This window comes from Pelobates fuscus, chromosome 2 (assembly GCF_036172605.1).
Source record: "Pelobates fuscus isolate aPelFus1 chromosome 2, aPelFus1.pri, whole genome shotgun sequence".
Classification (NCBI taxonomy): Eukaryota; Metazoa; Chordata; class Amphibia; order Anura; family Pelobatidae; genus Pelobates; species Pelobates fuscus.
Window position 1 is genome coordinate 221,850,285 of NC_086318.1, and position 25,396 is coordinate 221,875,680.

Consider the following 25,396-nt stretch of genomic DNA (forward strand, 5'->3'; position numbering starts at 1 on the left):
GGACTAATAAAAGGCTCAGAGGTATTAAAGCCCACACCCTAAATATAAGCCAACATAATAATATGGATTACTCTGCATGCTTCAAAGCTACCTAACCAATATTTTTTTATTTTTATGCACAAACATAATTATAGCTGGTCAGACTAAATTCATTTTGTTTTGGTCATGAAAAGTTCAAGTTGAATCACACAATAGGTCTAGCATTCTTCTCAAAAGTGGCATCCCCCCAAAGTTGCTGAACTACAAACCCCCAAGCTGATCCTGGAAAAATATCTTTCAATTCCTTTATATATTTAATCTGTGGTACCACTTAAATTAGTCTTCTTCACCTTCACCTTCAGAAATAGATCTTTGAAAGGTCACGTACACTTCAAGTGAGGTGGACAGACTTTCATGGTATCACCAGGGAATCGGTGTTCATGTAGCACCATAAACATTGTAATAAGCTATTGTGCTGGTCATGGTGTTTAGAGTGCTTCTTAACACTCAGGTAAGAAACAAAAATTACCCCCAACCCCCCCCCCCCCCCTTGAGGTTGCTAAGGAACTTCACTGGTTGGACTAAGTTGTAATTTTCATCAGGCTTCAGACAGCTGCCCGTGAGAAGGACTAGTTATACTAGTGTTAGAAAACAAAAACAAAATATTGTGTCTGTCATGACTGTGCTGACATTGCAGCTTTAAGTCTGCCCACTGTGGCTGTCTACCAGACATTCACTAGAAGGCTTTCTGAATGAAATGGATCTTTGGTCCGGTATCTGATGCTGTATGTCCTCACGCTCTGCATGAGGACCTCCAGTGTCAAATTTTTCCCCAAAGGAAAGGACTGATTCAATGCTTTCTTGTGGGGAGATCTTTATTATTATTATTTTTTTAATCACATTCATTTCTTTAATTCAGCATAATATGTATAATTTGTACATTTCAAAGACAGGTCAATGTGGAAGCTGAAAAGACATTCTCTGCAAAGGCACGTGTTGCTATAATCAAATATTACACTCACAAATGTTACATATTTCATCACTTACACTTGTTTTCGAAGACCAACTATATTTTATTTCTTAAACAGTGTTTTCCCTTTTTTTTAAAAAAAATCTTTAATCATTTATAGAATTTTTTTTACTTTTTTATCATTACACATACGCATTAAAAGGAACATATCACAATAACAACAGAAATAAGTAGAAAAACACGCTACAATAGACATTTCGACAATTTAAAAAAAACAAAAACTTTTTTTTACAAATGTAACAGTTTCCCTGGCACCTATGGGGAGATCTAATGCACGCGCGGCATTTGCTGCACATGCATATTAGAGCACGCTCATTAAGGGGCGGGGCCATTTGCATAATTGCTGCTCAGCATTAAAGGACCACTCTAGTGCCAGGAAAGCATACTCGTTTTCCTGGCACTAGAGTGCCCTGAGGGTGCCCCCACCCTCAAGGACCCCCTCCCGCCCGGCTCTGGAAAGGGGAAAAGGGTTAAAACTTACCTTTTTGCAGTGCTGGGCGGGGAGCTCTCCTCCTCCTCTCCGCCTCCGTTCCTCCCCGTCGGCTGAATGCGCACGCGCGGCAAGAGCTGCGCGCGCATTCAGCAGGTCGCATAGGAAAGCATTTACAATGCTTTCCTATGGACGCTTGCGTGCTCTCACTGTGATTTTCACAGTGAGAATCACGCAAGCGCCTCTAGCGGCTGTCAGTGAGACAGCCACTAGAGGAAATAGGGGAAGGCTTAACTAATTGATAAACATAGCAGTTCTCTGAAACTGCTATGTTTATAAAAAAATTAGTTAACCCTAGCTGGACCTGGCACCCAGACCACTTCATTAAGCTGAAGTGGTCTGGGTGCCTAGAGTGGTCCTTTAACCCTTCTGTGGATTAGGTTGCTGCTCGGCACAACTTTTCCTGTGGACAGTAAATGTCATTAACCACATTTCTATAAGCGGAGGAATACGTGACAGAAGCTGCCTGAAAAAAGTATGAAGATATAAAACTGAAATTCAACTTCTTGATCACTAAAGTTACTGTGCTGGTTTTTAACGCATGATAAAACCGTACATGAATGCAAAAAGAAACTAGAGCTCTTATGTAGAGTTAAAATCCCACCCTCCCTGTAAGAAAACAAAAAACCAACAGATGTCTTACCAGCAAGTCTGCCATTGCAGTTTTTTCGACTTTTGCTACCGCGCCTGCCAGACATCTTTTTCCTTTTCACGGAGGCCATCTCCCGGGTTGAAACAGCCGAGAAGCTGTCATTGTCCTCACAGCTATTTTTGCAACTGAATTGTCCACACATCAGATTACAATTTTCATTATTATTAATGCTATCAGTACTTTGAACAGGCACTTCCTCAATGCTGGTCACAGGGTCTTCCTTTTCTCCATCCACCTTGTTCTCATTTACATCAGAGGTCAAGGGATAAGATGGCTCCTTTGCCGTCACCTCATCTATAACTGTATGGCCCACCTCAGGCCTGCATTGCAGAAGTTCCAGTGCTGTCTCGTTAGTGTTCATTGTTTTGGCTCTGACCCAAACTCTTTAACTGTGGTCATACCTAAAACTGGAAAGACAAAAGCAGTACATTTAATAAAGTGGAAACAGAATAGTGCAAATTCTGATCAATTAAGAGTAGCTTTCCAATCATGCAATAGAAAATTCTAAACACACTATGATGGTTTCCATGGCAAAATAACAAGGATTTATTTTTTTGGCTAATGTTTAGCAATTTTAGATGCGTTTCTGAAGGGGTCCTAATAATCCACTACATCAACATGTCATGCTCTTAGCATTTATTGCATAGGAATGGGGTAGGCAACATTTTTTATGAGAAATGTAGTCCACAACATCTGGAGTGCTGAAGGTTGCCTACCCCTCCGTATTATACATGGAGGGCTCCAGCCAAAAATTCTGTAGCTAGAAGACAGCTAGGCAGAGGTGTAGATGATAACAAGAAAACACCCCCTTCACCCCCCCCCCCCCCCCCCAAAAAAAACAAAAAGTTAAAACTAAAATGCAGTGCAGAATGAGGGCCACGTATAGGGCGAACTAACCCATGTTGGCAAGCTGATTAGAGAGCTCAATAGTCTCAATGCATTGAAGGTATGAATTAACTTTTTTTATTAAGAATAACTCGTGATTCTTTTAAAGCACAGCCTCCTTTGAATAACCTAATAAGGTTAAAGAGATAACATATAAGGCACTCTTTACACCAGAACTAAAAATCACTTGCGGTTTGCTTATCCTACAAATGATGGGCTTGTACTGCCCAAGTTCAGAAGAATGAATAGTTTCTTATCGGAGCTGCTAATTCCTTGGGGTCTGTCTGGGCCACCAGTCAGTAAGATATTAAGCTGTGTCTGCCCTCATTACTTCCTTGCGTCAGATGAGGAGATCAAATGGGAGACAAATTGCAGCTTATTTTGTTTTGGATGTTATCCATCTGTAAAATCTGTGCAGCAAACTATGTAACAGAAGTACAGTACTAAAAACGGATACATCTGCAAGCAAGCAGGCTATTACATCAACTGGTAATGCGAACGTGGCAAACAAAATAAAACATAAAAGAGAAATTATGTGAATTGGAAGTTACATGTTTTTGTTTGTTTGAAGTAATTAGCCAAATATTTCCCAAAGTACTTTCTAGTTTACTATACAAACCACAGAGGTATGCAAGTGCTAAAAAATAAAAGATAAACTTTGTGATAGGCCGTTACAAATAATTATTACACAAAAGAACATTGCACAAATGGTACTTTGGATACATACCCAAAAATAATGTACATAACTATCCTGGACTACCTGGACTTTGAATTCACATCCCAACAATATGTATCTAACCATAGGTTGTTTCACATAATTACTACACATTACTAAACTGCCCATATTTACAGCACAGATAATGTGTCTTTCTGGAGCTTAGGTTGGCTGGTGACAGGAGAGAAGTACCAGAAGTGTTGGCCACTGCCCTTTGTCTATTCACCCTCCTATGCTTAATAGCATAACTGCAGGAACAATGTAAAGAGTGTAAGAGTGTAAGAATATGAGTGAGAGTGTGTGTGTGTACACATACATTACTACCCATATGCCCACTAGTAACCTCTCACACAGGAAATGCTTGACAGGTGGAGCCGGGACATTATTGAGTGATATACACACTATAACAGCTCTAAATCAGGCTCTCTACATACTATATTGTACTGTTCTAAATTCAAGAGTCATTTACATTGTGTAAAGACATTGCAGCATCTATTAGTTATTGTCATGAATCGACTTGTCCATTTGTCTCTATGGCTTAAATATTCTTTGACACACTTCTTGTGTCCCCTTGTACAGTTTGTTTTGTTAATTCAAGTGTTCTCTATTGACGTTAGGGGCCAGGTGACCTTTAATCTGGAGGTTTGTTTAGATTTATAAGAGTATCAAACCGATGGGTAAGTGATATTGTGTTTGGAAATTAATTATTGTATAGCTATATATTGTAAATATGGTATATAAAGGAATTACTGTACACTTGAATTTAAGATTTGACAAAGCCAGTGTAGGTTGAAACGTTGTCACTTACTGCTTAACGTTTTAGGGAGAATCTGTGGTTATTATGATGCTTTGTTTAATTATTTTAAAAATTTCTTTCTGCTGCTTTGACATTCACCAAGTAATTGCTCCATCATTAAATAGCATGGTTAAGAGCTAATATTTAAGAGGTTAATATTTATAATATATAAATATTGAATATTTATTCATGGGTTTTGACAAAATATAAAGTTAATGATCATTTTGTATTTAATTATTTATAAAATGCTTCTATTCAGCAGTGCCTTTAATTTTGTGGAAATGTACTCCAAATAGTTTACTGCTTTATATCTCTGTATGTTATAGAGCAAGGTAGTGGCAAGTACTTTGACCCTATTCACAATGTACAATTAGTAGTGGTGGTTCTCTTCGTCCAGTTCTATGGCTGACCACAGAGGAAATTTAAATGTAAAACAAGCTCCTCTGGATTCCCAGATTGGCAAGGCGTTTTACAATTCATCACATTTGATGTTCAGCCAAACTCTGCAGTACATTTTATTTTAGCAATGACATTTGGCTCTTAATTTTTTTTATATTTCTTAGAAATATAGCTATATTTGGAGGTTGATAAATGGCATTCTATTAACCAATTTGTCACAAACCTTACAGCTTACACTACTGTTACAATAAGCTTCTAACAATCTACGAATGATTAAGTGAGGACAGGGTAGGTACTACAGTCCCGGGCTGGGAAAAGATAATGTTACATAGAGAACAGAATAAGCTAGTACTTCGCAAGGAGTTGGCAAGTGACACAGCATGGGCTACTGGCACTCAGAGGTTTGCAGGCAGTAAAATATAGAAGGCAAAGAAATACCCATCCGTACATTTATTCATACACACTAACCCTCCTGCAAAATACCCCTGAATCCACCCCTCCTTTTTTTCAACACATCTGTATCTACTCACATGCAAATATATGACTCGATTCACACACAAACAATCAAACAAATACACTCCTGAAAAGAATAAAAAATAAAATGCTTTTCATATGTCCTTGTGGTTGTATAAACTGTGGGCCTGGTTAGTAGCTTAAGAATATCTGAGCTCTATGAAGGAAGTATAAACATTTAGAAGATTGTTGACAACGATCAGGTGAAGAAACAGGGCAAGCACAATGCTTGAAGCAGTGTGTGACAAAAACAATGATGGCATGGGCAGATGATGTCCTAACACAATACAGTGAGATATGGACAGATGATGTCCAGTCAAGCACCTAACAGTTTATGATTATGATACAAATAGTCTCTCTCTATATATATATATACACATACATATACAAATACAAATATAAAGTCACTTTTAAATATTTTTTCTCACTGTAGGATGATGGAGTTTAAGTTGTTTGGAAATGGCCTTATGACCCATCTCTCTCCAAGATCATTGCTAATGTCTTTCTTCCTTGGCATTGTGTTAACACACACCAGAATTCTCCAGACCAGCAAATGGCTAAAACATCGGCTTTTATAGAGGTGGTCACACTCCTGATGAACAACTCATCAAGGTAATTTGCTTAGCTGCTACTAAGCCTCTTAATTTCTATGTAAGGTTGTACTTAGTTTTTCCCTTATGGCTTGTCCATTTTGACTTTATTTTTATAGTGCAGCGGTACCTACCTACCCACTTCAATAATAGCAGTTCAAATAAGAAAAAAAAGCACAGTATGTTAGTATGAGTGGTCAAAATGAGCTGCACTTTTTATGAAAAGATAGACATGAGTGGTGGTCAGGATAGTGATAAAGTCGGGATGTACAAACTGACATTATAGTGAAACAGGATGAAAAGATAGAAACAAACAAGCAAAATGAATAGGTCTATTGCTGCGTCAAACTACATGGGGTAAATCAATTAGAGTCTGATAGACATATATGTGAAAGATATATAATGGACAGTCTCAACATACCAATGAGTAGGTCATTATGTCTTGGGATGCTACAAGTTTGAGTTGCACTCATTTTTAGATGAATTGCCACTAGGAATGAGCATCATGTCAATATAAAAGCACTGTGAACCTCATGAAGAAAGATAAATTAGGAATACAAAAAAAAAGGTCAAAATTAAGTAAGAAACACATCCGGCCATCTTGGATGCCAGGCCCTGCACCATTTATTTTTGTTTAATAAATCATGACATGGTGTAATAGGTAATGTGTTGATGTGCATCATTGAACAAATGTATATGCCACAGCTCCGTCATTGGTAAACTTTAGGCTTCTTCACCATAAAACAGTAGACCCTATTTTGCCTTATGGTATCTTGGGATTGTGTTGGAATTTCAGTGAAAGTCCAATGCAGGCTTGATAAGTATTTCATGAAGAATATATCTTTATGAATACTGAAAAGAGACAGACATGCTTTAAATCAAACTTTTGTTTTCAAATTTGAATTCTTCTTGTTTAATGTTAATAAAGTGACAGCACAATAGCGGAACTACCTTAAACGGATAAACAACATGTTCCCAATGATTTATTCTTCCTTAGTGATGTCCCAAAGTAAACTGTCAACCTTTCAAAGAGGCAGAACACTCTTGCAAGTTAATATTACAAGTTAGTAACATAATCAGCAGGTTCACAACAACCTACTACGTAAGCAAAGTGCGAAAATATAACATTTGAATGTCCCATTCAGCAGGAATCTGCCACCCACACAGCCTTTAGGAATTATAAAACAATTTAACCAAACTGTTCAATGCAAAAGCAGAATCTGAAAGTATACGATAAACGTTTGAAATATGCCACGTGCTCAGGTTCTATTCTCATTTATCAATGAATTCATTTAAAAATGTACATTTTGATTTCAGTAATTAACTTTTTTTTTCAATTAACCCTAATGTATAAAGAATCAATAAGGAGACATCTTCCAGTTTTCTATGAAAGAAAATTAACCTCAAAATTTCTAGACTGAGACATGCACGGGGCCAGCATTGAGCTCAAAGTGTCATCACTGAGGCAAATGCACATGAACTAACTTTTATCGATTACACAGAATAATTTGTAGAAAATTCATAGAAAGGTTGATTATATTTAATAATCTCTAGAAAATTTTAGTATGGATCATACTGAAATATCCATAGAAAATTTTATACAAATAGTTTAAAGTTGCAACAGTAGAATTGACTATGCAAAGGAGAATGCAAAAAAATTCCATAAACTAATTAGCATTTTACACGATACGATGGGGGAGGAGCTAACAGCAAGCCATTTTATGAACAGGGAGCTGCTCAGTGGCTTAGAGTGATAGCTTACGGTTTAAAGAATCTCAGAGCAGTGGAAGGACAGGGGTTGAGCTCAATGGTGCTGGATTCAAGACTTTGTGATTAAACCATTTATGAAAAGTATAACCCTTAAATGTAAGCTGGCACCAGGGACATCTTAGAAAATTAACAACTTCGTTCTTCTGAAGTAGTTATGGTTTCTAGTAGTTAGAGGTGCAGAGTACAGGAACATAAAAACTAACAAGTGTCTCTGAAATGTACTCGTGATAATACGCAAGTACATGAAGTGTGACAATGTTTCTTTAAACACAGTGTTGTGAAGCCAAACCAACTGAATTGTAGATCTCTTAACTGCAAAACAGTAATTCTCAAATACAAGAAAATAGCTAGGAGTACGCAAACTGTAAAAAAAAACACACACTAAAAAACACAGATCTTTCACAATTACAATGTAAACAAAATGTAATGGATACGAAGTGTCTAAAACACAATTAATGTACATTTTGTAATAGAAACAAACCTACAGATTATAGTACATTTCGAAGTAAAATTTTCCCCTTCTCAAGAACATGCAAGTTTAACCCCAGGAAATAAGAGTTAATACAAGTTTTAGAACCGAAAACCCATACCTGAATACTGAATAGCTGCCACTGATCAGGCCCATTGCAAAAACAGTGTCAATAAACACACAGAAAAAGGTATCGTAAGTAACCCGAGACAAGCTGATATGGCAATATGCACAAGTCCTTAGATCATATTAGCAGACAGAATGATGTAACTACTGCTTAGCAATAATGGGAAACAGTAATCCCCAGAGCAAAAAAGAACACAAGGGGGCATTTATGGAGTGAAACCGTATAATATATAAGAAATAAAAATAAAAAAAAACACACTAAAATGAAAAGTTGATCAAGAAAATCAGGAACAAAACAAGTAAACCAGGAACAATAAATAGCCTGCACTAAGCTATTACATACAATAGCAAATATAGCAGAGTCATTCTTTATGTTTGTTCTTTAAAAAGATGAACGTTAGATTTAAATATCAAAAAAGTGATCTTTTCAAAGTTTCACTTACAACTAAATATTTTAAGAAAACACATACATTAATTCCTATTTGTCTCTTGTGCTTAATGGGATACTATAGTGCCAGGAATACAAAATTGTATTACTGGCACTATAGCTACCTCTGTTACCTTTATTTAGTCCAACAACGATATCCCTCGGAGCTGGGCCGACGCTCCTCCCATGCGATGGGCTGTAACAAGCATGTGCTAATGCGCATGCGCGCATAAGACCTTCTCATAGGAAAGCATCGAATCAATATTTTCCTATGGGGAAAAATCCAACGCTGGAGATACTCATGAAGAACGTGAGGACATCCATCGTCAGATACCGGACCAAAGGTCCGTTTCGATTCAGGGAGCCCTCTATTGGCTGTCTGGTTTCTCTGCAAATGAAATGTTTAACATTTCAGCGCTAAGGGCAAAAGGGACACTGCGTCCAGACCACTTCAATTAGCTGAAGTCCTCTTATCAGCATCCCCGCGGGGAGCTGAGGGTCCTCCAATGGCCAGTGATGACATCCAACTTCTTTAGATCTGCAGGAATCAGAGGATGATGTCGCCGGACGTTGAATGCAGCTGGTGAATGCAATTCTGTGCATAGGAATATGCACAGAATTTGCAGTAGCCAGCCTAGAACTCTTGTGCCAGACTGGTTTAAAAAAGCCCCATTAATACAATCACCTTCGGCAGAAGTGGGGTTAGACTCTCTATGTGCAGAGTTTCAAACTGAAATGATGCACATACAGACTCCATGCACCAGGACTACTTCAAAACACTGAAGTGTTCATGGTTCTTGGAGAAACCATTTAAGCCAGAGTCTACTTTGTGATAATCCAGTAAGGAAAGTTTGTCAAATTTTGTGACACAAAATCTGTCCATGACATCTTTGTCTGCAAGCACCTCTCAGAATTACCTTTCAAAGCCGCCGTCAGGGATTTCATAGTGCACATATAGTATAGAATTGGTGCAGTCATATCAAGAAATATCTAAATAAATTAAATCAAACTTTCTCCCACTTTCACTACTTCTTTTCAAACATGAGAATAGTCTCTTGTGGCCCCAACCACGAAAGACAAAAACATTCACACTGCAGAGTTTCAAACCTCTACTTATCTATAAAACACAAAGAGGACAGAAGTAAGACTACATAACATTGAAACACAAATCCAAATGTTCTACCACGCAGCAAAATTGGAAAATCTTAATGTGGACAGAAAGAAAAAAAATGTTTAAAAATTGTAACAGGCTGTGTAAAATAGATAAATACGTATCACTATACCATCATTGAGCACATGGGGAAATAGCGTTCTGCAACTGCTCCAAAAAGGAGCTTGGCAGAAGGCTTAAACTCTGCAGCACACTCCATGTAATGGTGCCAGGTCCTTCCCCAAAATGGTTACAGCAACAGACTGACTCTGCTCATCCCAGATAAACACTCTGCCTTTCTTAAATTGCTGTGAGGTTTTGATTGGTGGTATTTAGGCATTCACTGGCACACAATCAGAAATCTCCAGCTCTATCCAATATTCACTGACGGTTTTACGCAGAGTAAGTAGAATAATTTCTAAGCAGCTGAAAGTTTCAGTTATTTATAGTACGCGTTGTATTTATTTTTATCACAACAAAATCTAACCGTTCAATAACATGTTATACAAGACAAAAAAAAAAAAACTAAAAAATGCCAAGTACATAAAGCATTTACATAAAATATGTTTTTATATTTAAAAAAAGGAAAATGCTCATTTATTATAGAGCCAGATTTCATTGTACATTAAGGAGTGATATTTTCAATCCTCTTGGTACGGGCATCACCAAGGTAGTGTCAGTGTACAATTGTAGAATATTCTAGCTTTTAGTGACAAAATAATCTTCATTTTTATGACAGGAGGTGAATATTTGCATTCTTTCTTTACTGTTCTTCCATATAGAAGCAATAAATAAACAGTAACAGAAACAACCAAACAAAACAAGATGTCAATAAAAGGCAGTGTCACTGTAGGACCAAATTGGTCTATTTTACCCTCAGCAGTCAGAGGTCACTTCCTCTTTCTTTGTGGTGAGCAACTGGAATCCGAGAAGGTATAGTCCATAGCAGGGCTTGACAAATTTGTTTAGAATCTAGGAGCCAGCTAAAAAAGTTAGGAGCCCGTTTTTAAAACTACATTTTAAGTTTCATTTTCAATGAGAAAAATGCAATTCTTAAGAGACACTACAGACACCAGAACCACTACAGCTTAATTTAGTTGTTCTGGTGTCTATAGCCTGCAGACCTTTCAATGTAAACATAGTATTTTCAGAGAAAATGCAGTGTTTACATTGCTGCCTAGTAACACTCATTCAGATGGCCGCTAGAGAGTCCTACATTCAGCGTCTACACGCTCTGTATGGAAGCACTGAATGTTCCCCATAGAGATGCATTGATTAAATTCATCTTTATGAGGAAATGTGGATTGGCGAATTGTTTTGCAGCGCATGCGCAATATCCTTCCTTAGCTGAGATCATAAAGACTGATGTCAGCCATGGAGGCAGGACCAGTAATTGTGAAACAGGCACAGCGTGGAAAAAAAGGGGAGTAAAAACACCTTTCAAGTGCGATTGGAGGGGGACAGGTACCCAAACAGACACAGACAATGCCCCTATGGGCGGCCGTCTCCCAAGCCAACGCGGGCAGCCACCTTAAAAGAATGGTTGAATCTGTAGGTGGTGGATTACTATAGCGTCATTTAAAATAAAGGAAAGGCATAAGCTCCGTTCCTGGAGGAAGGCATCGACTGCCCTGCAATCCAGATCTGAAAGCCAGCTGAAACTTGGCAATTCGTCCATGAGGAAAATAAATCCAAACAGAAAGGGCCTCAGAGTTCTGCAAGATAGGTGAAGACAAAGCTGTCCAGCATTGAATCACTGGCATCTCTCCAGTGTCTTGAGAACCAATCTGCTACTAGGTTGGTCTCTACAGTTTGGTTTTCTGTGCAGAGTGCAATATTCTGCTGAAAGCAATACGGACAGATGTCTTTGGTGACATCAGAGAGGAGTTTCGAGCAAGCAACACCAAGCCTGTTGACGTACTGGACTGCTAACTGCTGCGATCAATTCTAAACAATTGATGTGAAATTACACTTGATTCTGACCTGCACAAGTAATTCCACAGCCCCAGAAACTTACACCCGCTCCAGAATGAAGTCCAGTGTTGGACCAAAGATGGCTTGCCCATTCTAGGTTTGCATGTGTAGGAGCCACCAGTTCCATGCAAATCTCCAGGGAAAGAGGCACAGGTTGATCGAAAGAGGATTATTCTCATAGGAACTATGCCTTGAGCCATAACATGGTCCTGTATTGGAAAGGTCATAAAAATATAGCTTGAATAAATGAGGACAGAAGTCCCACAATATGAGCTAATAGCCAAAATTGGACAGGGGTGAGACAAACTACTCACCGGAGTTCCTTACTGATGCTGACAATCTTAGATTGAAGTAGTCATAGTACACATGCCTTTGAGTCTAATTCGAATCAGAGGAACTGAATGGAACAGGATGGAAGTAGAACTGATTTGTCTTTGCTGACCACAAACCCTAGATCCTCTAGGACAGGGATAGGCAACCTTCAGCACTCCAGATGTTGTGGACTAGATCCCCCCATAATGCTGGTAAAGCATCATGGGAGGTGTAGTCCAAAACATCTGGAGTTGCCTATGCTCTAGGAAATGAACAGCATAATTTGTTTGTCGTAGAATGAGAGTCTCTTCAGTTCCCAAAGAATATCATCTAGGTTTATTTTGTACATATTCCACTGCACCTCAATCACTTCATTGAGATAAAGTGGTTTGGGTGATTATAGTGTCCCTTTAATACCCGTTAAGGTTTATAATACATGTTTCAATAGTCTTCCTTTCCACGTATTTCAATTACAACACATATTTCACTGCTCTAAATAAACACGTGTTAAAAGCATCACGAACAAGAAAATATTCAGTTTTTAGTTTGTTTTTTTATCATTGCAACATTTTTTTAAAAATGCTTGCGTTAACAAAAAACAAGGAAATACTAGCAACAGCAGGTTTTAAACATGAGTTTAAAACACACCTGTCATTAAAAAAATATACGGTATATATACTGCGTAGGTCAAATTTCAGTGATTCACTGTGCCCATTACGCAAGCAAAATTCACAGCATCAGTTTTATCAGACATTAGTTTCCAACGAATTAAAACCTTTTCTGGTAGAAAGACAACATTGAAGAATGAGAATTTAGTCAGTTTACTAGAGAACTGTCCTGCATTAACAAATAGAATAAATGGACAGTACAAGCAGCTAAGATGCAAAGAGCTCCCCTATAAATGTTTTCCAGCAGTCTTTTACCTAAAGCACTACTGACACTTGTGGGGAGACAAATGGAGTCTGTCATGGAAAAAACTACTTTAGCTTTTTAAAAGAGCTTGAAATTCTACATACCCTGTGTTAGCAGTTTTGCTGGAAATGCATGGATTTAAATAGGTTTTTCTCCTGTCTGTCTCTCAATTCCTCGGCAGGCACTCAATGCCGAGGAACTAATAGACAGGGAGAGCAGAAGATACCTTAGCTCTCCACTCATAGCAACCACAATGAATGTCCTATGATAACTCCCTAGCTGGCTACGGAGTATACAAATTAAGTGATGTGATGTCTCTCCGTTCAGACATCGGCATGGTGACATGAAGCCATCATGTTGGTGTCATTGAGGAGGTTTGTCCTGCTTTGGGGGGTGTCCCCAAGCAGGGCCCTCGCTCAGCAAGGGAGCGAGGGCAGAGCGGAGGTGTGTATTAGAGAAGTATAACACCCACCTCTGTAGGGAAATTGCGGCAGGGGAATAAAGTGACAGGTAAGTGGTGGCAGTTTCCATTTAAAGATACCCCCCACAGTCCTTAGCATGGTGGCACTTGGATAAAGGAAAAGAAATTCTGTATCTGACACTCTTCTTATTTAGATCAGCAATTTTCTCCATTTTGCTGCTGGAAGATAACTATGTGAGGACCGGAGGAAGGGTACAAAAGTAAGATTTATAGCAGATCCTTACAAAATGTCACAATCCCACCCAGATATTTGTGTGCTTGCGCTATGAGATGGAACAGGTATAATGTCCCATCATGACAAATTGATGGCAGTGAGAACGATTTTTCTGTATCAGATTTTAATGTTGCTGAACTGGCCAGTGTGCAAATCCATATACTCCTAGAAATTGTTTGTTTCCAAAGGCTGAAAGAGTGTATAATATATTTAAACCTCAAACAGGCCTGCCCTCATTTTTATTCTAATTTGCTATCATTTTTGTTTTGGCTGGTTTGTAAATAGAATATCACGCACACTTCAAGGGAGCACAGATCCATCTCTGCTTGGGAGAGAAACAGGAACGAATTCAAGTCCTTATGGGCCCCGCTGTGTTCAAGGCATCACCAACAAGCAGCGCAAGGTGATGCCTTGAACACAGCTGAAAGATGCTTGACCACAGAGGAGGTGCCTGCAGCTGTTGTCAGTGATTTGTCAACTCTGGAGATACCCTGTACTTTTATTTGCAAATTGTTAAAATATGTGGCCTCAGCAGATACAAAAGCAACAACAGGAATATGCAACCTGTCCCTGTGGGAACTAAGGTAATTGTTTTTTTTAAGTGAAGCTTAACCCTTTCACGCACTGACGCAAATCATGTGTCCATCTCTTAATGGTGTTGATTAGCCTGCAAAATAGAGGGGATGACCTTTTTGTACGGCTGTACGGCAGAAAAACGTGCTAAAGTGATATAAGATGACTTCATAGTGTACATAAAATGTATTGTATTTTTGCCCCAGAGGATGACTGTTCTAAAGGTGTGAACACAAATGTAATGGTTTTTTAAAAAACATTTTATGCACAGCTCAAAGCAAAATTGCTGCATCAGGTGAGCCCCTGTCCTGCTGTCATTGGAGTCTTATTTATGGGAGTACAAATACAAAAAGAAAAGTCCTGCGCTCACTCCCATCACTCCTAGGCAGCAGCAATGACCACAGTATACATCAGCCCCAATATATAGTTAAAAACCAAAGGGGAAAAAAAAGGTTATGTATATTTAGACAAATGGAAGTCATTAATTACTCCAATGGCCATTGGAGGGAATGCCAACTGCCAACGTCAGTGTAGGACCAGCTTAGGGGGGTCTGCCTTGACGTTGGCAGACGGGCATTCACTCCAGTGGCCATTGGAGTAACTAAATGACCTTCATTTGTCTAAATATACATAGGGATTAAGGAGAGAGCGCAGGTAACCTTTTATTTTTCTTTGGTTTTTAATTATTTATGGGAGTACCAAAGAGGCATTTCAAGGGCATTTACACCGACACAAATGTGTAACAATGACGCAGATATAATATTGTCAAATCGGATGATCACAGGTACAGAACTAAATATTATCCAGTTAGTCATTCCAAACACATGAATCCGAGTACATTTAAATACACCAGCCATGCAAATATGGAATGGTTGCATAGAATATAGCATTTCACCTGTATTTTATTTTAATCAGATTAATAGCAAATGCTTAATGAACATTTTATTTTAACATTGCATTCTACTTATCATCCAAAAAGCCCTCGTATTACTTTATATAACATAATCTATACACTGTGTTATGCAAAGTAATAGCAAATATCTAGATGAAATGTATTGACTGCTATATTAGACTTTACTTGAAAGAGAAGAAAAATAACTATTTAAAAAAATAAACACTAATACAAAAATTTGCAAATGAGGCATCAGCTTGTATTAACTTCTGCTGAAATTAAAGAGACATGCTGTTTCGAAACATACCAAGTGCAGCATCTAAATATGTGGAACTCATAAGATGCACATCTGTTGAATATGTCATGGGCACAATGTATAGATTCAGGGGTAGGCAACCGTAGCAACTTCAGATGCTGTGGACTACATCTCCTACAATGCCATAATTCTGGCAAAGCTTTAGGGGAGATGTAGTCCGCAACACTTTGGATTAAATGTTACTTGAAGGATACCTACCCGTTATTTGAGGATAAGGAGTTAATTTTAAAAAAGGATGTTACATTTACTTTGGAAGGTGGCAAATTATGCATACATTTGCAGTGACTACTAGCAAGTTACATTACCTGTCAAAAAAATTATTATATATTTTAGAACTTCAGTGTGTCTCCTAATAACTATTTTTTTTAGAGCCTGAGGAAAGGGTGTTCCTCTAATGCACAGTGTTATAGTTGCATGCATAAATCTAACCTCTCAAACCTTTACTTTAACCCCTTAAGGACACATGACATGTGTGACATGTCATGATTCCCTTTTATTCCAGAAGTTTGGTCCTTAAGGGGTTAAAAAGAAATTGTCAAATTTGAAATTCTGCCTACCTTTCCATTTGAAAATAAGAAAGTAGGCAGAATTTCAAATCTGATGAAACAGATGCGAAAAATACTTAAATATTTATATGGAGTTTATACTAGCAATTTTTTTTTTTTTACAATTTAATATCTCATTTAATTCTTCAAATAGGTTTAAATCAGTAACAAATTATGTAACAACAGTTATAATTGGAGAAATGTCAATATAGTTTTCATATCGAAGCTTTAAAGATGAAGAAAGAAATGTGTCAAATAGGGATCAACCGATATTCTCCCAGGGCTGATCATCGGTCACCTATTGCCGATAACTGGTGTCGATCGATATACTGTACATTTAAAGTTTAATCTTTAAAACATTTACAATGAAAATAATTTTATTAAAGACACGGAGGCTCATATTATGCATAACTCTTTCTTTATTTCCTCAGCAGCAAAGATAGAGGAATATAAATATTGTCAAAATGAAAGAAAAAACTGTATAGGCATAACGGGTAGCCGATCACATGGTAGAGGAAGTAGCTATATAAGTCCTGTGTCTCCCACAATCCCCCTCTTTCTTTGCTGCTTCCTCAGACAGATAAGTGTTACTTGTTTGCTCTTGACTCTGATTATTCAGTTTGGTGTTTTACATGTAATTGTATTCATCTTGTATTTATTTATTCTGTTTGCCTTATTGTGCACTCTATTCTGTCTTGACCTGTACCGTCAGTGCCTCGGACTCCTTGGGGGTTCTACCCTTCTAGCCGGAGGTTTTTTCCTCCTTCCCTTCCCTCCCCTTTTCTCCCGCTTTCCCGCGCGGGACCCGGCTCTGCCTCGCTGCAGCGGCCGTCTCCTGCCCTCGGCATCGGCTGAGTGCTCTCCTCTCCCTTCTCACCGGCTGCCCGCGCGGCTCAGGTGCACGCGCCCCTTCCCCCGCCGGGCACCCGGTCGCGAGCGCCTCCCTCACGTGCGGCGGCCATTTTGGGCGGACTCCGTTCTGCTTGCAGGGCTGCCGTGCGGTCGGTCGCCTCGTTTTGTCCTCTGGGTCCCCTGGCACTCTGACGGTCTGGTCCTTCTTTGTTTCTCCCTGTTATTTCTGTGGGTTACTCAACCCTTTTTTCTCCTTAGTATAATTTGTCAGTTTTTCTTAAACTTAAACTCACTGTGGTTTTGCAAAAATGCAGGATAAGGAGGATGGCCCTGTAGGCCCCCCTGGGGACTTTCACTCCGATAATCCTGAGGGCAATATGGCCTCTCAAGAGTTTCAGGCCATGCTGGAGGCCACTATGGCTTCTTCAATTCAGAAGGCTATTGCCTCAGCCATGGGGGCTGTTTCCTCCTCATTCTCACAGTCCCTGCATTCTGTGGTTTTACCTAATTTGGTCCCTACTACCCCCCTAGGTGTGGGTTCCCCTTCCCCTGCCCAGACTGTGCCTGGTGCCCGTAAGGCAAGGACTAAGTCTAAGAATGTCGGCTCCCACTCCTCTATGCAGGTGCTTCCTGCCATGACTGACACGCTGGAGGCGGTCACAGATAGCGCGCACCCCACGCGCAAAAGAGCCCCTGGCCGGGCTAAAAAGGCTAGATTATGGAAACGGGCCAGAGCCCTTGATGATGGGTCGGATACCGACCGGAGTGTGGAGGATGAATCCGACCTTATGGAGTACGACTCCTTTGATGATAATGACTCTGGCGAGGATTTGCCCCCTACGGGCGTCACCCCCTCGGGGTCCTCCGCCATGGACCGGGGCCAGTTGTTAGGCCCCTCTGGGGACACCAAGGCGATCCTTGACCCACAGGGTAACCCCCTGTTCGACCCTGACGATTTGCGCCACCCCCGGTCCGCTGAATGGGTCCCCCCGGATCATATTGCCCAATATGTGGCTAAACGCATCCGCACCCCCCTTTCTAGAGAAGGCCGCAATAAGCTGCGCGCCGAATGCCCACGACCCTCCCTCCCGGGCTCTGCATGCAAGACCCCTGACATTGATCCGCAGATTGCCCAGTTTCTGAATAAATCGGGGTGGAAATCTAAGAAGGGCCTTGACCACTCCCTAAAGGGTTGCCAGGACAAGATCCTGGATACGCTGGGACCCCTATCAAAGCTCTACGAGCTCCTCGACTCTGCTAGGGCGGGAGACTCGGTTGTTGATGTGGATGTGGCCATAGGTTGGGTCCAACGGGCGATATGCCTACTGGGAAACGCCAATACGGCAATGTCCACTGAGAGGCGTAAAGCGATCCTCCTGAAGATAGACCCTAAACTGGCCACTATGACCGTGGCGGAGCCTGATCCGACCGATGAGGGTTTGCTGTTTGGCACCTCTTTTGTTAAAGACATGGGGTCTTTTGTCAAGACCTTCACTGCCATTGACAAGGCACAGGCGAATATGAAGCGCGTGTTCGCGCCTAAGGTTTTCGGAGGGGCCGGGCGTAGCAGGAACCGTCCACCCGGCCGTGGTTTCCGTGGCGCATTCCGCGCAACCAGAGGTTCCTTTTTTCCCTCCCGGGGATTTCAGGACCAAAGAACCCCTCCCTTCTTCCCGGCCAGAGGTCGGGCCTGGGGCTCCAGGTACTCCCGCGGTGGTAACCCCGGCAGACGTCCTTATGGTAAGTACCCTTTCTTCCCCTGCCATTCAAGTAGCGGGGAGGTTGGCCCTATTTTACCGAGAGTGGGAAAATATCACCTCGGACGCTTGGGTTCTACAGTGCGTAAAGGGGTATCGCCTAGAATTTGTTTCCATGCCTGTCCAGTTTTATTCCCCCAGGGAACTATCTCTTCCACCAGATCAGGACGAGATGATCTCCGCAGAGGTCACAGAAATGTTGTCCAAGGGCGCTATAGAGGAACTGCCGTTCACCGCCAAAGGCTTTACGAGCAATCTGTTCCTGGTACCCAAGAAAGGGGGCGGAGTCCGCCCTGTGATAAATCTTCGTCCCCTCAACGCCTTCCTGCGTTACCAACACTTCCAGATGGAAGGTATACACTGCCTCAGAGACCTTCTACGCCAGTCGGACTGGCTGGCCAAACTGGACCTGAAGGACGCTTACTTCACGGTCCCTATTGCTCCGGAGTTCAGAGACTATCTCCACTTCACATGGCATGGGCGTCGCTGGCGCTTCACCTGCCTGCCTTTCGGTCTCTCCTCGGCTCCCTGGTGTTTCACCAAACTCCTGAAGCCGGTAGTGGCATTCCTTCGAACCCGCGGGGTTCGTCTCATTATCTACCTGGACGACATTCTGATTTTGTCCCAATCAAAGGAGGATCTCCTTATTCACCTAGAGTGGACTACCAACCTGTTACAGAGGTTAGGTTTTCTGATCAACTGGGACAAGTCGGTCCTGGATCCCGCCCAGTCCATAGAATTCCTGGGCTTCAAAGTAGACTCCGTCCGACAGTTTCTGTTTCTACCGGGCCCCAAGGTGAAAGCCATCCAGAAGGAAATTCGCAGGGCTCTTCGCGCCCCAGACTTGTCCGTCAGGCAACTGGCGAGGATAATTGGCCTTCTCGCGGCCTCTATTCAAGCGATCTTCCCAGGTCCACTACATTACCGAGCCCTCCAGCGGCTCAAAGGGGCACACCTTCGGTCAGGTCACTCCTACGAATCTCGGATACGCCTGGATGCGGAGTCCAGAGACGAATTGGTGTGGTGGTTGGCACACATGGAGGCGTGGAACGGGAGGGCCATTTTCGGCTCCATCCCGGACGTAGTAATCGAGTCCGATGCCAGCTTACACGGCTGGGGTGCTCGTTGTGGAGACGTTTCCACAGGAGGCAGATGGTCAGACATGGAGAAGTCGTTGCACATCAACTGCTTAGAGCTCCTGGCAGGGGCGTTCGCGATCCGCAGCCTTACCCCAGGGCGGGCGAATTGCTGCGTTCTCCTCAAGATGGACAACGTGTCGGCGGTCCGTTACATAAATCACCTGGGAGGTACGAAGTCCAAAATGTTAGCGATGCTTGCAAAAGATTTCTGGCAGTTCTGCCTATACAACAACGTCTCGGTGACAGCGGAACACATTCCGGGTCTGGACAATTCGGGAGCGGATTGGAATTCCAGACACTTAAGAGACTCTGGCGATTGGCGTTTGCACGCTTCGGTGTTCCAGGGCCTGGAAATGTTGTGGGGAAAATTCCAGATGGATCTGTTCGCATCACGGCTGAACACACAACTGCCGAAGTTCTACAGTTGGAGACCGGACCCGGCAGCGGTGGCGACGGATGCCTTCCTCCAAGACTGGCCACAGGGTCGCCTGTACGCTTTTCCCCCGTTCAACATGATCGCACGCACGATCTCGAAACTGGTTCGCCACGACTGTCGTGTGGCGCTGGTCACTCCTCTCTGGAGATCTCGGCCATGGTTCCCTCGCTTAATGGAGTTGTCCATAGATTTCCCTCGGTTGATCCCAACCTTCCAGGACCTCCTTCTGGATCCGGATGGGAACTCGCACGACCTGGTGTTGCAACACCAGCTGCCCCTGATAGCGTGGTTCCTTTCAGGGGACCTTGGGTTGTCTCAGACGTTCCGCAGACAACTCTACTACTCCTCGATAACGCCTGGGCCCCAGGCACACGAGCAGCTTATCGAACTTCATGGAGATCGTGGTCTGGTTGGTGCATGGAACGGGCAGTGGATCCCGTATCTGCCCCTCTACATTTGATCCTGGAGTTCCTCACGTCCCTGTTTGATTCGGGTAAGGCTTACCGCACGATCAACCTATCCCGCTCGGCTATTTCGGCCGGCCACAAGGGTTTGGATGGTTCCCCTATCGGCAGGCATCCTTTTGTATGTCGACTTCTCAAGGGTATTCGACTCGCCCGTCCCCCTCGGCCTCGTTTCTCTGCCTTTTGGGACGTCAACGTGATGTTGCAGTTCCTCTCATCATGGTACCCTAACCAAGAATTGACTTTAAAACGTTTGTCATCCAAACTGGTGATGTTACTCTGTTTAGTCTCTTGCAAGAGGGTCTCTGATGTCAGGGCCCTGGATTGGGACGCCGTGGCATTCACCCCGGAAGGCGTGACTTTTGACATATCCAGGAGGACGAAATCTGCATCCAAGTCCTTTACATACCCTAGGTTTTCTGGTTGTCCGGCACTTTGCCCAGTGGATTGCGTCAAAGTTTATCTGGATACTACACGTTCCCTCCGCTCCGCTGGTCTACATGATTTGTTCTTATCTTTTAAGTCACCTCACCGGCCAGTTTCGACGCCTACTTTAGCACGTTGGGTGCGTTGGTTGCTATCTTCTGCAGGCGTAGACACCTCTGTTTTTACGCCTCATTCTGTACGAGGCGCGATGGCCTCAAAGGCCTCCTCAGTCGGATGTCGTCTGGAGGATATTATGCGAGCGGCAGATTGGTCCAGAGAATCGACCTTTAGGGACTTCTATTTCAGACCTATTGAACACATCGCATCTCGAGTGGTTGCACAGCTTTGAACTTGCATAATATGAGCCTCCGTGTCTTTAATAAAATTCCTAGATTTTACTAATAACATGACGTAAAGTCATGATTTTATTAAAGACACGGAGGCGAGTATTATTCCCTCCCACCCTCCCGGTGTGGTCTTGGGATACGAGATGCTTGGGACTCTAAGGGTTTTTGCTGTTCTATTAGGTATGTATTTATTTATATGTATTTATTTATTTATATATATTTATTTATATGATTGGATGATATTGTACGTCTCATTATGTTTTTACTAACTATTTATATTTTGTATTTCAGAATCAAGTTTGTTGTTTGTGACTCCTCACAGTGATGTTTGGTAAGTCTGCAGTTTTGAGTCTGGAAATTACCATATTTCTCCGTCTTTTTTAGCTTGAAGTTATCGTATTGTTCCTGTCTCCTGTGTTGATCAAGTAGGACATCGTTCTTCTTACCTGGTCTTCGGTTTTCGCAAGAAAGAGGGGGATTGTGGGAGACACAGGACTTATATAGCTACTTCCTCTACCATGTGATCGGCTACCCGTTATGCCTATACAGTTTTTTCTTTCATTTTGACAATATTTATATTCCTCTATCTTTGCTGCTGAGGAAATAAAGAAAGAGTTATGCATAATACTCGCCTCCGTGTCTTTAATAAAATCATGACTTTACGTCATGTTATTAGTAAAATCTAGGAATTTCTACACGAACCTGGTATTAACTGAACATGCTGATCGCAATCAAACTCCTATTACTGTCAGCCAGCCCAGTACATTAGTCACAGTCTCACCTACCTGCCTTCAGCTAAACTCCACATGCAGGAACTCACATAACGGGGTGAAGTAAGATCATGACGTGGCGCATCACTAGCTGGCAGCTAGAGTTTCCGTATGCAGAAGACATCATGTAGTGACTGGGATAGGTAAGTGATCGGGAATATTGGTAAATTACTTACTTTACTGAGAGGGTAGTGGATGCATGGAATAGCCTTCCAGCTAAAGTGGTAGAGGTTAACACAGTAAAGGAGTTTAAGCATGCGTGGGATAGGCTTAAGGCTATCCTAGCTATAAGATAAGGCCAGGGACTAATCAAAGTATTTGGAAAATTGGGCAGACTAGATGGGCCGAATGGTTCTTACCTGCCGTCATATTCTATTTTTCTATTACAAGGCAGATACCGATTATCGGTAACATGTTAAATATCAGCTCTAATAATCGGCGGAACTGATCATCAGTTTATCCCTAGTGTCAAGTGGTCAGCAAAATAAATAAACTAATAACCCCTTACTGCCTTTAGGACGTTCCGTGCCATCCTCCAGCATGGGATTTAACACCGTTATGACAGCATGGCATGTCCTACAGTTTTGGTGTGAGCAAAGTTTAACCCTTGCTCAAACCTGGGAGAGCCAGATATCAATGGATACCTGGGGCTCCCCTAAAATAACCATTAACCCCAACCCCATCTTTAGGACGTTCTATGCCATACTCCACAGGGTGCGTTTTAACCATTAGGATAGCACTGAACATCTTGCAATTTTGAAGTAAGCAGGGTTATGGTGCCCAGAACATTATGGAACCTTATCAACTTAATTGAGATGAAGTTGTTATAGGGCCCGGAGATAGGTAAAGCAGCTGTAAAAACCCATATACAGGGAAAGCGCTTGTGGACTGACAAGCCTGTAGAGCTCATCAAGCATGAACAAAAATATATATTTGAAGAAGCAAGAGGAAATGAGAATAGGAAACCTATGAGAGAGTTGTATTTACACAGCATGAGTATGTTGTTTTTTTCCCCCCAAACATCATATTCCTAGTTTGTTACCCACTTTGTATTGGAGAATTGCTATACTTCGATGTAATGATGCAATGTCAGCAGTTTGGTTGGTGTGTGAAAAGCATTTATGTGGTGATGATTTGAGAAACAAGAATTAAAGGTTGGAATTCGGGGTCCACCGTTAAGTTCCAAATAAAAGCACCACCTGAAAACAAATATTGTATTTGAAGTCATGAACAAAAGTTAAAGGGAATTAGTTTAGAATATATATAATTGTTAAATAAGTCAATGTAGGGGGGAGGGGGAACAAACAAACGGGTGACAATTGCTTTTGACATGAAGGCTGCGTAATGCAACAATGTAGCTTCTAGTATTAACTTCTTTGTCAAAGAATTTTTATGTCCCAATGCAATTTTTGTGGGTTTATTTATTTATTTATTATTGCCATTTATATAGCGCCAACAGATTCCGTAGCGCTTTACAATATTATGAGAGGGGGATTTAACTATAAATAGGACAATTACAAATAAACTTACAGGAACAATAGGTTGAAGAGGACCCTGCTCAAACGAGCTTACATTCTATAGGGTTCCCAGTGGTTGGCACATTATACTCATAAGCACCCTGGCAGGTGTCCACCATAAAGAGTTTATGCTTTAGGCCTTCCAAAAAGCAATGGAAACTGCTTTTGAAAATGGGAATCTACAGACTTTTTGTTTACCATACTGCATTTCAAATAGGAGTCACTAAACTAGTTTTACAATTGACAAAATAGGTTAGGTTAATCAGGTTTTGTCTCCCCATGTATTAAACCACATGTAACTAGCCAACTGAAAATCTATGAGAGAGACACTGCGTGTGCGGCTGTAATTTGATTGCTTTTCTCTCTCCTTTCAAACAACATGGTATGAGATTTTTGTTTAATCAGGCAAAATTTATGAATAAAATCTGGAATAACTTTGCACATTGCTACCAGAAGGCCAAGCAATCTTTACTTACTGCTGCTAATTTCACTTTGTTTGCGTGCACTAAACGTGCATAGGTATCATTCATGGCATACATTACATTTGTGTGCTCAACTCCGGACTGCTTCAATACTACAAAGATCATACACAACAGAGAGGAACTGGTAAAAACTGGGTATTTTTTTGTCTGACTAAAAGGCAATTTGTTTAATTAGGGATAATACATCTTGTGACAAGAAGACACAAAATGCCAGGGGAATTCTAATCTCAACAAACAAAAGACAATTCACCAAAAGACAAAAAGCAAGGTTAGTGTAGAAGCTAGAATGTTGGTTGTGACGTAGGCTATTTCAGTGCAAAGTAGTTATTGCTACGTGTTTATTCAGCACTTGGGATATGCCACATATTTACATATCTATTTGGGAGAAAAATACAAGGGATTCCAGTCATTATCTCACAAACACAAAACAAAGATTGTGATCTGAAAGGAGATAGGGGGGAAACACAATATCTGCAGTTTTAGCATTGCATAAAAAATCATGGCACACATATCAATAAAATTCCTTTCAAATCCTTTTTCATTGTACGGAGTACAGTATACGGTCACATAATTTAGAGAAATTGTATCCAATCTGGACAGCAATGAGCTGGGTTAAAGAGGAACATTCAAGTCATCTATATCACTTCAGCTTATTTATGAAAAGTGTCAATTTACAGTGAAATCATAATGTCTGTAAATAACCTCTCACACCTGACTGGCAGGCGAGGGTTTCCCGCCTTGCTCATAGTTCAAAACAGACGTCAGGGAAACCGGGGGCCATCGGCATATACTAACTCACCGATCCTGGACGTACATGCTAAGGATCACAGCACTTCTTTTATGAACTTATATGTATTAACATTAGAGAGTTCCATTACTAATGCTCAACTATGGGCCTTGTCATTGCAACAACAGAAAGGGTTGAATATAGGTAATGGAGAGACATGCCTCAAAAATGATTTGACAAAAAAAAAAAAAAAACTAAATACAGTGAAT

At 41.2% G+C, this 25,396-nt stretch overlaps 1 protein-coding gene across 2 annotated transcripts in view; it reads right to left on the bottom strand.

Moving 5' to 3' along the window:
* The window catches only part of CNST (consortin, connexin sorting protein), a 124,850-nt gene that overhangs the window by 80,512 nt on the left and 18,942 nt on the right, over nucleotides 1–25,396 (bottom strand). Inside the window, exons 2-3 of one of the 2 annotated variants that reach the window (XM_063443197.1) lie at nucleotides 23,448–23,600; nucleotides 2,143–2,558 (exon numbers count right to left, since the gene is read on the bottom strand). In XM_063443197.1, the coding sequence (XP_063299267.1) occupies nucleotides 2,143–2,512 (370 nt within the window). In that variant the 5' untranslated portion in view covers nucleotides 2,513–2,558; nucleotides 23,448–23,600. The remainder of the gene's footprint in view (nucleotides 1–2,142; nucleotides 2,559–23,447; nucleotides 23,601–25,396) is intronic. The other variant, XM_063443198.1, reaches the window with a different exon arrangement.